The sequence below is a fragment of the Sebastes fasciatus genome, chromosome 4 (genome assembly GCF_043250625.1).
Source record: "Sebastes fasciatus isolate fSebFas1 chromosome 4, fSebFas1.pri, whole genome shotgun sequence".
NCBI lineage: Eukaryota > Metazoa > Chordata > Actinopteri > Perciformes > Sebastidae > Sebastes > Sebastes fasciatus.
In genome coordinates, this window is record NC_133798.1 from 15,129,168 (window position 1) to 15,147,332 (window position 18,165).

Sequence of the window (18,165 nt, forward strand, 5' to 3'; positions counted from 1 at the left end):
ATGGTCAGACGTGTTTCGTCAGTCCGTCTGTGCGACCACTCGTCTTCGGTTCCGTGTTATAATTTGTCCTCCCGGCGTTTGCTGCGGCGTCCCACTCTGCAGCACTCTTCCTCTTTTCATCTCATCCAACACGCTCTGTCAACAACTAATATTGTGCGTAAAGACATCCACAGAGGCTTAATAGCAGACATGCATCCGTCTGCTTTGTGCTGTCTTAAATCAAGGTTTAGTGGAGTACAAGCAGAGATGCTAGATAACATGATTGACTATCTAGTAAAACCATGAGGGAGATCGAGTCGCTTACTGTGTTTGCAATTTATGTGAGCACTACTTTCTTTGTCCTCTGCCACAGAAAGCCTCCTGACTGTTGCTCCTAATGGCTGCATGCCAGAAGACAGGCTTTTACTTTGAAGTATTTCTGTGATTATTTTTGTCGCACACTTTGGAGAAAAGTCTCCACGACTTTGGAAGGTGAAGTTGCTTTTCTGAGAGTGATGGATGAGTGTAAAGCAAGAACTCAAATTCCATATTGAGTCAGTAAGTTGCCACTTCTTATCTGGAGGATTTAGTTTTAATACTCACACTGTTTTCTCCTCCATCGTTTCTATTTTTATTTGACTTTGGTCACAGATAGCCAAAGCTAGAAGTATAATAGAACTCGTTTCATTGAGTGGAACTTGTTAACTTTAGAGCCCTCTCATGTATCAAACACCCTTTTGTTTCGCAGGAGGCCGAGGTCCCCCCCTCGTTGGTGCATTTGCAACCTCCACTTAGGAGGCAGGTTATTGTTGAGCGATACTGTAGCTGTAAATTAGGCGAGGAGGTGAAATACGACACACAGGGGAAGACTCCTTTTCCATCCGGCTCGCGTTAAGCTGCCATCCTGTCCCCCCTCACAGATAGCAGGCCAGCAGGCGCATCACTTTACCTCGGCCTGTCAACAGCCCTGTTGTTCTGAGCTTTGTGCGTGCAGACAAAAGGGATCTGAGAGAGCTGCTGTGGGAGGCCACCAGTATGGTTGGACCTGCGCTGTTGAGTAACGAGCAGGAACCAGTAGCTGTTGTAGTAGAGAGGGCCCCGTGGTTTCACTCAGCCCTCTCAATAAGTTGGCACTTTTCTTTAAAAGTTCTCTCTCTCTCTCTTTTTTCTTTTTGCTGTCGTTTCTTGTGATGTTTGATTCTTAAGCCTTTGCTGTTAATGTGCCGTGCCCATTATCACGCAGCGGTTTGACATTCAAAAGCTGTAAAGTTTGTATCTTTTACTTCCGCATGACAAGTAGGTTGAGATGAATCCTCCGTGTCAACACTCATCTACAGTGATGGAAAAGTGCACATACGACACACCCAGGTGTTTTTATAATTATGACTGACAGTTCTCCAACATCAGTATGAGCCTATGACAAGCATGTAAAAGTAATCTTCTTTTTATAATATTAATAATGAATACTGTGTGCAGCACTTTTTAAGGCCAGTCAATCTCTCTTTAAACAGCTATAGTGTTAAAAACAAGCTGCTCCTTTTTTCCTTTTAACTCTTTGCATCTCCATTTTTAAGAGAACAGAAGTTGCTGTTTTGATGTTGATGGTTTAAGCACAAGAAAGTGACGTGTGAGAGAATCAGCGTTTTTATTTAAAAGGCATTAATTGCTCTTGAAGTGTTACAAACCTGTATGTATAAATAATTTTTTTTAAAGTGTTATCCTTTTATTTGCTGCCCCTAATGTTATTTTTGCCTGTCACCGTGGAAAGAGCTGGGTTTGTTTTCCACAAATACTGTTTTTTGAAGGCCCATTATAATGCATCTTTTGACTTGATTACGGACAAATGTTTTCTCTTATTTTTATTCTGTGATATACTTTACCTTGTTGTCCTTGATTTTCACTTTGTGATTTCTTCCTTTCATGACCGTAGAGATGAAATAGTTTCTTTGCTGTAGTGAAACTGCTATGAATGTGAATATCTATTGGAAAAAATAAATGCAAATACAATGCAACTTCAACATTACATACTTTGGTCTTTTTCTGTTTGTTTCCGCATCCGAAATGTCAACTGATATTTATAACTGTTCAGTGTTTTGTGTTGCTACAGGAGCTGTTGGCCCTCAGCGGGTAAAGTGCCATTAAGGCAGAACGGACTGGAGGACAACAGAGAGCTCTGTTCTAGTAACTGCTGCTGCACTCTTTTGTCCGGCCGAGGTGGAAAATGTGCTTTCAACAGGCTTTAACTCTGTCGAAACTCATCCAGACTGCTACCAATACTTCCTCTTGCCTTCTCTCGTTGCTGCTTTTTTCCCTTTTCATGCACACACACATCACATCTCGTAGCTTATTCCTGTAGGAACCGTGCCAGTTCTCTCCAAACGCGTCTCATTCATTCGCAGCCAAGGTCTCACCATCAAAGAACTCCAGTCTTCTATGAAAATCAGGCATCTTTAACGACCTTTAAAGCGACACATGATGAAATGATGCTGAATCTCCAGATAAATGTGAAAGACGTCTCACTCGCCGTACAATATTACTTCATTCAAGTTATGTATTGGAAAACCCTTTTAATAGGTTTTCATCATGTTTCTATTAGGTGTAGTCGTATAAATGCAATGGGATAAAGCGTCTGAGATGCATTTCGTTCCATTTGGGTGCAGCAGCCTTTAGTTCCTGTCAAACACCTAGATTGACTATTCACTTCACTACTTCCACCTTATTGTGCCGTAGCCGAGCAGTGAGGAGGAAGGAGGGTACCGGTGACGTCGGTTTAGTGCCCCGTTGGTGCTTAATTGATTTGAACCTGGCAACCAGACATTGCTTGTCCCCTGGTGGCTGCATAGACATGGAGTCTGTGTGAGCCAGCGCAGTGACGTCAGGATGGAGAGGGGTCGTGACCTCTCTCTGTCTATTTCGCAGCTCCTTACTGGACCACACTCACTCTCTCTCAAGGAGCAGCAAACTACTTACTCAGAGGCGATGCCTATACAGAGGCTGACTGGCTGTCCAGGCTGAGAGGGAGCCATCACACACTGCAGTGGGAAAGTATGAGGACACCTTTTAGTTTTGTTTCTACACATTGTAATTGAAATTAGTGATCACAGCGAGTGGACTTTCAGTTTTTAAAATAAAATCTGTTCAAACCATGTTGGACACTTGAAGGCCTTTTTTTTAATATATATATAGTTCCCAAGTCTTCGGACAATGCAGCAGGACAGTGATCCTAAACATAAAGACAAGTTCGTAATGGCTAACACATGATATGTCAAGTTGATCACCTGGTTTCACTTGCTGAGGATCAGACTGCAAAAAGCCCCCAAAACAAGCTAAAATTGTAAATGCCCGCATGTTTCCTGTCATAGACTTCAAAGGTTTTGCAACAAAACATTAAATATGGTATAGTTTATGTTAAAGGTCCTATTGATAACATTTTTATGTAGACAAATATTTTAAAAATAATAATAATAATAATACATCTACAGAGCCTTTAGAAAGGTGCTGAATAAAAGTATGGCTTTTCCTGAAAAAAAATATATCCTCATGAATTAATCATTTTATTATTTTTGGCGGGTCTAAAATGAACCTGCAGAAAATATCTGACATTTGGTTCCCACTTCTAACAAGGCTTGTGAGCCGATAGTAAAACAACACTGGTATCAAGTGGCATCTCTGGGTCGTCAGTTAGTCTGTATAAAAACGGATAAATGGCTGAGATTGATGTTAACTGCCTGGCATTTACTTGTTGTGAAGTAAATGTAATGGCACAGGGGAGGGAGAATGCAACATCTAGTGGCTGAATGTTATCAACGTTACCAAAAGCACCTTTAACTTGTCCAGTTACTTTCTGTCACCTAAAAATGACTACTGGTATTCATAAAAAGGACGACAGCTGCTGTACACAGCTCATCTAATGTGGATGATGACTCCTGCAATGCTGCTGGGAGTCAGCACATCACGTTCATCGTTTCATTTCAAATCCAATAATGTTCTAGACAGAGACAATACACTAAATGTGACACTGTCCCAACACTTTCTGACGGCATTATATGCACAGTGGCAAGTTATGGGAGGTGAAATAATTTCTATTTTATAGGCATTTGTGTGTTGTTTTCAATCATCCGTACACCAGGTAAAACTGTCTGATAAAAGTTGCAGATTCAGTTTGCATGTTATGCAGATTAACAACAAACTGAGCCACCGGGACACCTCGAGGGGAAGCAGGATTTTGTCTACATGTAGTTGTGTAATTGGCAGCGTGCATGACACTGTCCTCAAACCGACCTCAGATTGTTGAACTCCAAAGTGTCTGTGTGGATATGATGCACTGTTATATTTAATTATTTTTATGCACAGACACTCCATCCATTCCACATGGTCGACATGGCCTGGTGCAGCAAGAAGCAAAAAAAACGAAGACCTCCGAAAAAAAGATGAAAGTCAAATTCCTTTTATAGAGAGAAAAGCATTAGTGAATTAGAGAGAAAAGACAATCTGTCTGGCTGAGCGAGCTCACTAATGAGTAAAAATCCCTCCAACACACCAAACATTAATCTGCTCCTGGAGCAGAATGCCGACACAAGGACGGGAGCAAGTCTGACATCTAGTGGCCATTTGTTGTATTACCAGAGCTGGGGAAGTTGAGTAAAGGCAAGTTGGAAGTAGGGATGAGTTATGATTTTTGATTTTTCGAATAGTCGTTATTTATAAAAAAAATCAAATAGTTTATGCAATTATTCATCCCATCTTAAAAAATTAATATTTCCCTTGTATTTACCGTTGCAGGCGCTGCCTGGTAGTAAAGTTACTACCGGTAAAACGTGTGTGGCACGTTCAATTTGAATAATAACCGAATAATACCCAGTGATTTTCGAATAGTATTTTTGCTTGGAATGCACATCCCTAGTTAGAAGATGAAAAAAAAATTTTGACCAAGCAAATCAATAAAAATCTGAAATTTGAATCTGATTTATAGATTTCTAATGTCACAAATCCTACCACAGCAAAAATTTGCTGGTGACTAAAAATTGTTAGTGGCAACAGTACATGCAGCATAAGGTGAGTGGCCAATCAAAGTGCATCTGTCATGGCGATGGGTGAAGTAGACTTCTTACAAAATAAGCTTCTCATTGTTTGCCTGCTTGGTCAGGCTCTCCAACAGACCCTTGTCGTCTTTATCTGGAAGACACCACAAGCAGAAAGATAAAGAATTAGTAAAAATAAACACTTTTGGGGTATTAAACCATCATTCCACTTCTCTCCCTCTCTCTCTCTCTCTCTCTCAAAACCTACCAAATATCACCAGGTTACAGGAGCACTTGGCCGTCCCCAGAGGGTTCTCCAGCTTCAACGTGTATTCTCCGCCATCACTGGCTCCACAGGTGGGGATGACCAGGGTGCACACTCCGTTGGCTGTGCTCTGCCAAAACTGAGGGGAGCCCGAGATCTTCGTTCCTCCCTTATACCAACAGGCCTGTGCATGGGGAATTACCAATATTATTATTACTTTAGGTGGTGGGGGACGATATCAATGGTACACACAAGTGTTTCATTAATGCACAGATGTTTCAGGTAGATGCACCACACTGATATCAGTAGCATTGTCCTTCTTACCTGTGGTGTTGGCATGCCCTGATAGGCACAGCTCATAGTGCAGTCGTGGCCTCTGCGAACAGCGTGGTCCTTCAGCGGCAGCAGGAACGTTGGTTTCACCTGACGTGCCTTTGAGACAAATTCCCTCAAACGAAGGCCTCTGATGCCCTCTTAGACACAGACGCACAAACACATAAATGCACACATACAGAAAGAAATACAAGCAAATGAGTATTCATTTGATAAAATCAAACTTCTTCCCTTCTCACCTTTCTCCTTTGCGATGATGAGGGGTTCCTTCAAGTCCAAAGGGTCGCTGTCTCCGATGGAGTTCTGCGCAATGACTCGGAAGTAGTACTTCCTTCCGGGAAACAGTCCGGTGACGGTGTACTTGCTGCTGAAGACGCGCTCGGCCACGGTGAACCAGGACGTGGTGCTGGTGTCACGTTTGAGGATGACGTAATGTGCTCCATCGGCGGCGGCGGCCAGGTCCGGGGTGTGATCCCACAGCAGGGTCGCCGTGCCCGGAACATCCTCTTCCAGGCGGAGGTTCTTCGGAGGTCGAGGAAAGTCTGAGGGACGGAGGTCAATACAGACGGAAGGTGATGAGGAGGAGGAATATTTGATTTAAGCCAAAGCCACTCCAATGATTTGAAATATCACTCCACAAAAGCCATTGAAGCCGATGTGGAAATGTAACCTCTATATACTTTGAGGAACTACATTGTGAGATAAATTACAGTATGCAAATGTTAAAAAGACTACACCCATATACAATGGAGCCTTCGTCACTCACCCGTAACCCTGACATTGACATCATAGCGAGCCTCTCCGTTGTCGTTCTTCAGATGTACGCGGTAGACGCCAGAGTCGGATCGCTGCGAGGTGGAAATGAGGAACTGGGAGTGATTCTTGCTCTTGGTGATGACTTCCTGTCCTGTAGTGATGATGCCATCCTTGAACCAGGTTACCACTGGGGGAGGTGAAGCCTGTAAGGGGTGAAGAAGGGCAGGATCGAGGGGTAATATGTGGATCATTCTGGTACGGTGGCTTAAAGGAACATTGCTAAATTCTGAGTAAATAATCAGAGTCTTACAGTGAAGCTGAGGTGAAGGCAAAGTGCCGCTCCGGCTCGGATCACCATCTGGTTCTTCAGCTTCCCTTGGAGATCAAACCTGGGTGCCACTGTATGGGGGAAAAATACAAAAATTGAATAGAAAAAATAAAACTTAGTTGAGGAAAAAGGAGGCTAGAAGAGAATGCAGTGATATTACCAGGTGGAGGCATGGCCAGTACACCCTCCAACAGCTCAATGGGCTCCCCCAACCCTCCTTCATTGACAGCCCGGATACGGAAGTGGTACTTCCTCTGCTCTTGAAGTCCTCCCACATTGAAGGCAGTGCCAGCGATGGGGATCTTGGTGGCTTTTGTCCACTCTTTGGCATCTTCAGGGCGAACCTCTAGGATGTAACCCGAGGGCCCGTCTCCCTGCTCTGGAGGAGTCCACCTCAGAGAGATGGAGGAGTTTGTGGAATCAGACACACACAGGTTCCTCACCAGGCCAGGAGCTCCTACAAGAGAAAAGATAGTAATAATATATTTATACGTTAGATTGTCTAGATCAGGGGTTCTCAAACTTTTTTACAGGGGAGAACATTTTCCAGAGGACCCCCTCTTAATCGTAACAGTGATTAAGCATAATGCTTTCTACCATTTGTACTCTTAGATGCCATTGGAACTATTTGTATTTGAAAACTTTTCAACATAAGTTCTTAAGACCTGTTTCATAGTGATATAACAGAAACACATTTCAATTTGAATCATGTTAAGATAAGATGAGATGATCCTTTATTTGTCCCACAGCATGGAAATTTGCAATGTTATTGAATTTTGATACCACCTATATATCTTTTAAACAGAAGGGGATTTTGTCCAAATTGCATTTGGACTCAACTTGACAGGATGTATAGCCTACACTTCAAGTAATCGATCTTAAGAGCTTTCAGAAAATGAACAGGAGCAAGACTGGCATAGTCCTAATAAATCCAGATCTTTAAACTTACCGGTCTAAAGCTGACTTTCAGTCGGTGCTTCAACTTAAAAATAATGAACTTATTGCTGTGTGTCACAATCATATTAGAGTTTCTATTGGTCCAAAGGGAGTAATGGACACAACATGCTTGTTTTATTGGTGCAAATGGTCCCCATCTGAAGATATGCACTTTTTAATGATACAGCACAATTTCATAATTTGTAGCAAAATTATTTCGTGGACCCCCTGATAGGGTGACACAGACCCCCCTTTGAGAATCACTGGTCTAGATAATATGGATACAGAGAGGGAAGGGAGGAGAGAAAATGAAGGAGGCAGTGAAGGACTCACTTATTGGGTCTTTGGCCAGGACAGCGTTAGAAATGGTGCTGGGACTGCCGGCTCCAGCCCTGTTTATACTGGTGACCCTGAACTCATACTCCACATCATCCACCAGCCCTGCCACCATGAATTTTGTATCTGAAAATAAAAATACAGATACAAAATTAAATGTATTGAAACGTAACAGAAAATAGAGGTTGTATGTGCTGTCAACATTCAGGTTTAATGTACAACAACACAACACGATTGCTTGATAGTCTGACCTGTGAGCATCTCCTTATTGACCTGTAACCACATGTTACTCCCCTTCTTCCTCCTCTCCAGGATGTAGCCCAGGACTGGCGCTCCCCCATCATCACCTGGAGGTGTCCAGCTCACCGTCATAGTGTTCTTGGTTATGTTAGACACCTGGGGCTGGGACGCTGTGCCTGGAGGCTCTGGGTAAATGGATTTAAACAGATGCAAGAAAAAAAAGGAGTTGGTAAAGAAGGGGAGTTATACGATGACATCATTTTAATGGCTGTGATGATAATGGACAAGGAGGACAAGGATGGTGATTACAAGTCTCACCTCTTTACCCCTAAAACACTTCTCTCTTCTGTCTAACTTTAGACACTTGGATGTTTTGAGAGATGATTTTGACGATGGCATTACATAAAATGAGCTCTCACCTGCGGGCTCTCCTGCGCGCACCTCCTCCGTCTCCAGAGGGTCACTCATTCCCTCCACGTTGACGGCCCTGATGCGATACTGGTACGCCTGGCCCTCCTCCACTTTGTCATCGCTGAAGATGGTGGTACCGCTGTCCACTTCACCAACCCTGGTCCAGGACTTCTTACCTGCCACACGTCGTTCAATCACAAAGCTGGTAACTTGCTTACCCCCATTGTCCCGCGGAGCCTTCCACTTCATCTTGATGCACTTTCCCGACAGCTCGAGGAATTCCACTTTCCCTTGAGGAGGTTTAGGATGGTCTGGGGGGAGTGTGGCAAAAAACATGCGTTAAGTATTTAAAATCTGCCTTAAAGGAAACTGCTTTAACTTTGCCAAATATGCGTTGTTGACCCACCAATCACATTGAGGTGCAGGTTGGCGACTGCAGTGCCACAGTCACTCTTCAGACGCAGCGTAATCGCTCCACTGTCTTCTCGCACACATCTAGTAAACAGGCAAAGTGAGAGGAAATGTTTAGAAATGTGTATCTGTATTTTAATATGTGTATGACCTTTGGAAAAGATCCTCAAATATGAGGAGTGGATGGCGGCCTGGAGCAACTCATAATGTAATAACTGCACATAATGTAATAATTTAAATGTAATAAAAGCTCATAATGTAATAATCAGCACATAATGCAAGGAAACAATGAGTGCATAACATAATAACAGTTATGTACATAGTGTAATAAGTTATATATATATTATGAGAACATTATTACATTATAAACTAAGCAAAAATAGTTGAATAATGTAATGAATTCAGCACATATTGTAATAATTTAAAAAAAGAGTACTCTCCTTGTCTTCATCACCACCTGTGGTTGGTTACAAATACAGTGAATGTGTTTACCTTGCCTCAACACTATCATTACAATGTGTATTTTAACGTGTGACTTAAATCTGATGCCGATGAAAAAAGTTGAATTTGTGGATTTTCTATATTTAGGTTTAGTCCCAACAAGCTCCAGATCTTCTGTACAACAACGCCATCTGGTGGGGTTGCTCCCCACCTGCCCCTATTGTAAAGACGCCCACTTGTATTTTTGAATCTCGAGTACGAGAAATCAAAAAAGAAAACCAAAATGAAAACAACTTGAATGGTGGTGAAACTTCTCCGGAGACACATGAGAAAAAAGGTATTCTTTCTTTGGAAAGAAACATTTAGCTGTGTTTGTAACACTAAACTGACAGTGCCCTCCCAAATTTATATTGATTTCTTGAATCAATTCTGAAAAAGTGACCAGATAACAACTCCAAGTTTTTGATATGTTTCTGCTTAGTACAACCAAACCAAGACACACCCCAGAACAACACATTTTGTATGCACAGTTTTTACATTATGAGTTGCTACTCGCCCTTCTCTGCTCACGCACCTGCTGAGCACCAGTGAGGTGCCGTCAGCTGTCCTCTCCACCTTGGTCCTCTCGTCCTCGGTGACTTCCACGCCGTCCCTGTACCAGGTGACCTTGGGAGGCGGTTTGCCTTTGAAGGGGATCTTAATGGTGGCTGTCTGGCCGGCCTTCACAGTCACAGGTCGGGCTCCCAACAAGTCCAGCACAGAGGAATCAATTTCTGGAGGGTCTGGGGAAATAGGTAGATTGGGGTGTTTTTTTTTATGGGTGTTTTATTTGAATGTCATTGTGGTTTAAAGTAGTTTTCAGTATAGGGTTGGTTAGCTTTAGTGTGAAGGGTTTAAAAACTCCTTGTGGTAGTATCAAAAAAAATCAACTGTGTTTGGTTATATGACAGGTTCTTCCAGCAAGTCTCTTTCCCACCTGTGAATACATACTCAAATGTCAAATATAAATACAAACCTGCAATAGTGAGTACAGCCTCGCTCTCAGCCCCCTTGGCTCTGAAGGTGTACTTGCCCTCATGAGCATCAGTCACCCCAGAGAAGATCAGCTTGTGAACGGCTCCCTGTTTGACCACCTGAACCCCCCTCAGCTCCGAAATCTGTCAAATGGAACACATATATTATGTATTGATGGGAAATAAATGATCCAAAAGAGAAGTGTGTGAGGGGTGATAGAACTTAGCTGATAAAACTTGATTAAAATGGTGACGATATCAAAGATTTCAAGGTTTTTTGGCTATGGCATTGAGGTTGTGTGTCACTTTAACACGACCAAGAATCTACAGTCATGCTGGCGGCTCTGTGAGGCTTTACTTGTGCTTTTCCTGATGTTAGCACGCTAACCATGTCATTACGATTCATCCTCGGGGCACCATGGATATATCTGTGCCAAATTTCGTGGATATCCATCAGTCCATCCCATAGTTGTTGAGATCGCCATAACTGGAGCTACACTACTGCCAAGTGTTTGCATGCCATTATGTATGAGAGTGAAAGAAACCAAAGATTTGCCACATCAATTGACAGAAGAAGGGTGCATTTGAGGACCAACAAGAGGACTCCAACCCTTTCCTCCCGTCTCGTATTGTCTCTCACCTCCACTCCATCTTTCAGCCACACTCCGTCCACTTTCTCATCATCAAGGACGACACACAGCTCCGCAGGGGAGCCTGTAGGATACTGAGCATCTGACATACCCCTCTTCACCAAGGCAAAACGCTCTGGCAGCAGAAAAAGAACAAATGGATGTTATTTATTACTCAATAATGTTCCGATGTTAGACTTTAAATACTGAAAAATTACTCCAGACGGACAGAAATCATTACCTTCCACAGTCAGACAGGCAGAAGTGACGTATTCGTGAGTGTCGTTGTCCTGAGTGCAGATGACAGAGTACTTTCCCTCGTCTGTCAGCTCACAGTCCTCGATGATGACCTCTGCCCTCTTTCCCTCGTGCATGAAGATGTAGCGACGACTCGCGGTGATGTCGCACCCGTCTTTCAGCCAACGAATGTGCACGTCCTTGGAGCTCATCTCACACTCCAGGCGGGCCTGGCCTCTCTCCTGCACACGGACGTTTTTCAAGGGGCCGGTAAACTTGATGGGAATCCCTGGATAAAATGAAGAGAGTCCCTTTAGGGTTTATTTGGCCTTTACTATGCTTCAATTTAACTTTTTGGGTAATTTCTGCACTATAAACACATGCAAAATGAGTTTAATCACATTAAAAAATGAAAAAACAGGATTATAGGGTGAAGAGAATTGAATTTTGTGCCAACTTATTAGGTTTGTTCTTTATATTCAGTCCCGACACATACAGCAGATCTTCATTAATGACTTATAGTTAAAGAACAAGAAATATAGTCTACTCATGAATAACTGTGATTAACACAACCTCAATTACTATGCTTCTGTTCCTGCAACCCCAGAGGACAGCCACATGTCCTTGTGAAGATATTTACATGCCCCAGCTTGCACCTTGGGCAAGTAAGCATCTTGTTAGACACAGCCGTAATAAATGAGCTTGTTGTGAGGAGGGATTTGGTTGGATTACTTTCAACTCGGCACTAGGAGGGAGGATTTATTATGCTACCCATACGTCTTCATTTGGACAATAGAGGGGAGATGATGTTGTTTAGCATAGCTATGAAGGAACGGAGTCTCTAATCTCAGGGGAGGGAAATAAGGCAGTAACGGCTCATCTCTGCTGAGTCTGAGGGGGGAAGTTTGTTTTCTTAGAAATGCTAGCTCCACTAAAACAGGAAGACACGGCCCTTTTGGGAAAAAACAAAACATAACAAAAGCATAACAAAAAAAGTTTTTTATGAGGGTGAGGCTTATAAAATACTGTGATCCGCACGTTCAATGAAAAGTGGCACGGTGGCGGTGAGGTCTCCGATGCTGATGGTGTGGTCTCCGGTGTCGCTGACTTTCACGTCCTTAATCTTCAAGGTATAGGTCAGACCATCCTCTGACAGGGACACGTCGAACTTCTCATCTCTTTTTACTTCCTTTCCCTTTACCTGCCGAAATACAAACACTTCTGGGGAAACACTTCTTTTCGATCATGTGTATTTCCCTGGTATGCCTAGAATATTGTCAGTACATTTGTGTGTTCTTTTCATGACCTAGATGCCGAAAACTCCCAGAAATGTTACCAGAGAGCAAATTCTTAAATCTAATCCTAGAGGGGATATTATATGCTTGTGTAAAGTGTATTTAAGTCCTTCGGTGTGTCTTTTTGAGTCGCCTACAAACCTTCCAGATGAGCGGTGAATCGGTCTTCTTAGAGAGACGGATCTCGAACGTGGCCGTCTCGCGCTCCGTCACTTTCTTGGGCTTGAAGTCAGACAGGAATTTCAGAGGTTCATCTGAAGGAGAGATAGGAGAGGAAAAAGGCGTTCTAATCATATGATTTAAAAGTCTATAGACTGAATCATATAAATAACTCACTGAAAAGGATTTAATGCCAAATAACAGCATTTTGTAAGCTGCAAAAGATGTCTGGCAAACAGTGCTTTGATATGTGGGTGTTCAGAGAAATATGAGACGACTAAGAAAGGCCCCAAAGAGAGAAAACCATCTCTGACTGGTCAAAAAACAAACAACAAAAAGAGGAATTTTGTCTATTTTTGTCCTGTAGATGGAATGAGGGATGAGAGACGGGACAAGGAACAAAAAGAATAAAAAGTGACACAAACAGCAGGTAATGCAGTCATTGAGGATATTGTCTCCCTGAGTTATGAGCGGAGGGAAGGACTCGAGTCCCATTCTGCACTTGCCTATGACGTTAAGCCTGGCTGACAGTCTCTTGTCTGCAACCTGCAGAGTGTAGGTGCCCGTGTCACTGAGGCTCACGCTAGAAATGCACAGCATGTGTTTGGTTCCCATCTGTTTCACTTCGTATTTCCCGTGAGAGTACTCGATCCGCAGCAGCTCTGCTCCCTGAATCATAAACAAAATGCCTCGATGAGGGGGGAACTCAGCCATATGTGCAAACTTTGAAAACACAGCAGGCAGACACATCAAGTTTTACCAGAAACCAGTGCATCCTGATGTTGGGATCCTTCAGTTCCAGGATGGTGTCAAAGATAACGCTGGTGTCAGCTGTGGCGGTGATGTCCTCCAGGGGTTTCAGCACACGTACCATCTGGAAAAAATATATCAAATGATCAAACACAAAGATTTTAAACACACCACAATTTCTTCCCCATCTTCACATTAGTTGACTTGAGCGTTGCTACGTGACATACCTTTGTTGTCATGGCTGTGTGACATTTTTCCCCCCTTTTCTATTCTGCTCTATTTTAAGCTGTTTTTCATATCACATCCCAAACCTTTTCTTGCTTATGTGATCCTGCGGTACGTGAACAAGCTCTCTGTATGACAGGCCCACCTCCACCTCCTCTTTCTTCTTCATCTCCTTCAGCTTCTTGAGGATGCCTCTGAAGTCGGTGAAGCCGTGCTCGGCACAGATCTTCTCGTAGTCCTTCTTGTCAGCTCCAGCCAGGATCTTTAGCATCTCCTCCTCCGTAGGAGGCCTCTTCTCCGCTCTCTTCCCCACACTGCTGCACGGGGAGGAAACAAAATATGCATGTGTGTTTACATGCAAAAGTTTATGTGTGTGTACATGTATGCATGTTTGACAGTATGTCTGACAGCGTGCATATATATGTGCGATGACAGCTCATCTTCCTCTGCCCCTGCGGCAACACCGCAGCTCTTTAGATCTCGTCCTGTAGATATTTCTGGATGCATGCAAAGAAAAAAAAAGGATCTGGGGGTGGATCAGAGGAAGCTCCATCACATCGTGACAGGTTTTGGGAGTGTCAGGGCTAGCGTTAGACAACAGGCTTGTGCTCCTACCGTTTCTTCAGCATCTTTTTGAAGTCCAACGCTGGATCTAGAAACAAAGACAGAAGCACCTTAACCTGAGGCACTGAGTGAAAATAGCACATAAACTAAAGCTGAAAGCTTCTAAATAACTATCAGGACTAAGAAAGGTTCACACATTGTATGATATGAAATGGCTAGACTCACTTTCTGTAACAATGAGGGATATAGAGTAGGTGGCTTCTCCGTGCTCGTTGGAGGCAACACACTTGTAGACATCAGCATCTTCCAGGTTCAGGTTTTTCATCTGGAATGGAGGGAAATCATTACAGGTTACATATAGTGAACGATTGCTTGTTGCTTCCTGTCATACTGTCATTACATCGTCCGGTCACTTTAAATCCCATTGCAGTTCTTATGGGGAGCAGAAGGAGGCAGTGCCATGCTGGGAATACCCAGTAAACATTTAGCGCTGCAACTTAACAGTCATCCCTCACCAGAGAAACAGATGGCAAGGGGAGATGCATATGTCAGCACCCACAAGTTAATTGCTTTATAATAGCTATTTAAGCTTCACTTAAGCTCCCCGGCTGGTACAGAGAAAGCGCTAAATCCACTCCAGAGTGGTTATAGATAAAAGGATCAGAGAGTTTTTTTTTTCTTTCTATCTACTTTTCCTCATGATGCATGGTGCGCCTTCTGAGTCGACAGAACCAAGATGGCAGAGTCCCTCAGCTTAATGATAGGCTGTTCAGAGAGTTATGGTCACATTCACCTTTTAAAGCAACGGGTTTTGACTATATACTGTATTTTGGTAAATGCAGGTGGAGTTATTAAAATAACGCTTGAAGATACTGGTGCTCCGATCACACCTGGCTAAGTTTGGAAAAGTTCGGTATTTTTACAAGGACTGTTTGTAAGAATCAGAAATTGGTTATAACAGCAACACCTGTGGCCGTTAAGTCAACGAAAGTCAGCGTCCTGTTGCTCGCGCTTGCCCGTGTGCATGCGCTAACTGAATGTGAGCGAGCATCCGTCAAAAACAGTCGACACACGTTCGCTAAAACCACAATATCACTCTATATTTCACATGCTTGGCAGTAATGTTAACTGAGACGATAACGTAACTCGTTGCGGAGCCCCATCACTTCACAAGACACGGAAAACCTCTGTTGGTCTGGAGGAGCTGCAGCATTTATTTCTGCACAAACGTCCACTGTACATTCACTAGATATTCTCAGAGCTACGAAGTCTTCTGCAGTGTGTAGTGTGCGCGCATGCACGTGAGGTGGAGCGAGCTGAGTGAAGGCAAGCAGGCAGAGGAGCAGAGTACAGCAGAGACTCGGGCCCTGGAGACCAAAGCTACCGTTCAACCTTTTAATATATCACAGGAAAGAAAGAGACTCAATCCGAATCAACGCAAACCTCATTTTTGTATCAGGACCATTGTTGTCTTTAATCACAGTCTTGTGTTTGTTTTCAAACTCCCTTTGGCCAGGAGGTTGGACTTCGTAACTTTGCAGACCATTTACATGAACAAACAACTATATAACACACTAAAGGAAAGGGAAAAAGCACAAAAGCATAATAGGTCCTCTTTAAACTGTGTAGTTATAGTGACAAACCTTGAGTATGTGCTGATTGTTTATGTTGTCATAGAAAGTTTTAGCGGCATCAGAAAGTGGGGATCTGCTGGCTCGTTCCCAGTTAACACTGGGCTGGGGCTTCCCCGTCACCTTGGCCTTGAATACAGCGTTGTCACCTATGAATGACAGATCAGGTTAATGCATGTTATCTGCATAAGAATACTGAGCTGCAGAGTAACTACTGTGGCTCATTATCAATTATTTTTAACAAACATAACATTAAATCCAATTGGAGCGATGAGAATAAACATTCAAAATACATCAGATCAATTGTCCCTATCTTACCTTTTCCTGTTGTCCTTTTGAGGACCAGCATGTTTAAGGTCCACCCATGAATGCTAATGTTATGGCTACTCTGCAGTGTTCTGCATATTGTGACGGTTCAGGTCTCTTAATCTATAATTCACAGGTAGAGCCGAGGTGAGTAAGGCTCAGACACCTACAGTTTATGCAGAAGAGGCACTAGTATTCAGCAGGAGCAGCATGAGCATGGAGGTCACGAGCATCACTCAAACCCTATCACAGTATCTTTTAGCTTTGTGAAGTAGAAGGACTTTGATCTGAGTGGATTTACAGTACCTTCCCCCAGAGAGCCAAATGGTTGTCTAAAGTTCACACATAGCAGCAAACTTTTACCTCCCAGTGGAGTTTAGCTTGTGTCATCTTGAGTTTCTAGGCAAACTATGGGTAAGGATCTAAAATTAGCTTCCACATAGCTCTCTCATAGTCTCAAGGGCCCACAGTTGTTTATAATGCAATGTGAAGAGAGATATTAGGGGACGCAAAAGGGCGTTTCTTGAAATTTCAAATGAGGGGTCGGTTCACCTCACCCTCTTGGGCAGTGACGGGGCGCAGCTTCTCCTCAAAATCTGGGACAGACTCTCCCTCGGGGATCTGGGGGTTTTTCTGCACCTGGCTGAAGGACTCCACCACGGCGGAGGTCTTGCGCTGAACCCCAGCGTGCTCTGAAGGAGCATAAAGGACATCCACATCATAACCATGAACAAACAGAGCTGCCTCACATTCAAATGTGATATTATCATCATGACTTTGAATGTCTTTTGTTGCACGGTAGTACAGAAATAATGTCGTTTATTAGCTTTATTGTTGGTCTGTATTTGCAGTGAGCTTAAAATGGCAGCCTAACAATATTTAGTTCCCAATGTGCTCTGAGATTTCAGCAGAAAAAGACAATGTTCTGCACAGTGGAACAGGAAAGAAATGTCAGTTAAAGGGACAGTGTGTAAGATTTGGTGGCATCTTGTGGCGAGGTTGCAGATTGCAACCACTTGAGTAGCCTTCCGATCACACCTGCCTTTCCAAGACTACAGTAACGTGAGGAATGCCAAATGGGAAAACCGTGGTAACGCCGTTCGCCTCGCTCAGAGGCCATCCTTACCATAATAACACTACTTTAGGAGCAGGATGGCGGATGGCGGTACCATGGTTTCACAGGCGTGTCGGGGAATTACGGTGGCCTTCAGGTATCGTAAAAACGTGAAAGGCTCTCTCTAGAGCCAGTGTTTAATCTGTCCGTTCCGACTCAGTGAAGAGGATCCGCTCTCTATGTAGATATGATCATATGTGATCATACACTAATGAAAACATAGTTATGAATATTATATCCCATTTCTGCAAATAGATCCCCTGAAATGTTACACACTGTTCCTGTAAAGCTACTATTTTAACCATCTTACGTTTATCAATTATGACACTTTTGTTTATTGTAATGATGAGGGTCCTGCATGTCATGTCTCATAATTAAGAAGGTTATATTAGAAAGCATGGCAGATGGTGAGATGATCTTGGTGGGTAATTTCTACCTTCCATGGTCCTTGACAAGCCCTGAGAGACTTTCCGCAGCCTGGTGGAGCCCATGGAGGAGGTGAAGGTGGAGGAGGTGGATGAGGAGGACATTTGCATATCTGACACCTGCCTCACCTTACCCACATGCTGCTCCATCTGCTCCATTCTGCCCCCGGTGGCCTGGAGGAGCTCTGCTGCCATTATGATGATGTAGTGCCGATGTGTGCCTGGTTGTGACAAACACAATTAGAGATGTGAAATGATAGTTTTGGAAATAAGAAAGCACTCATTTGACTCCTAATTCCACTGGGTCTTGTTGTGTATAACAGCTTTTGGTCCTGATATATAGCTTCCAGTAGATAAGAG

The 18,165-nt window shown here is 43.3% G+C and overlaps 1 protein-coding gene across 1 annotated transcript; it reads right to left on the reverse strand.

Annotated features, from left to right (window-relative positions):
• Nucleotides 1-5,024: 5,024 nt before the first annotated feature.
• Nucleotides 5,025-18,019, reverse strand: LOC141767067 (immunoglobulin superfamily member 22-like). Its single transcript, XM_074634314.1, has 25 exons — nt 17,817-18,019; nt 16,824-16,958; nt 15,973-16,109; nt 14,555-14,654; nt 14,381-14,417; nt 13,911-14,082; nt 13,551-13,664; nt 13,297-13,459; nt 12,773-12,885; nt 12,375-12,537; nt 11,341-11,625; nt 11,111-11,235; nt 10,473-10,614; nt 10,032-10,239; nt 9,012-9,100; nt 8,614-8,916; nt 8,206-8,379; nt 7,952-8,080; nt 6,843-7,139; nt 6,665-6,753; nt 6,365-6,557; nt 5,838-6,140; nt 5,590-5,738; nt 5,269-5,449; nt 5,025-5,154 (listed from the first exon to the last, which is right to left on the reverse strand). Exons 1-25 carry the CDS (start codon nt 17,998-18,000, stop codon nt 5,087-5,089), a joined length of 4,053 nt encoding a protein of 1,350 aa, XP_074490415.1. The 5' UTR covers nt 18,001-18,019; the 3' UTR covers nt 5,025-5,086.
• Nucleotides 18,020-18,165: the final 146 nt, after the last annotated feature.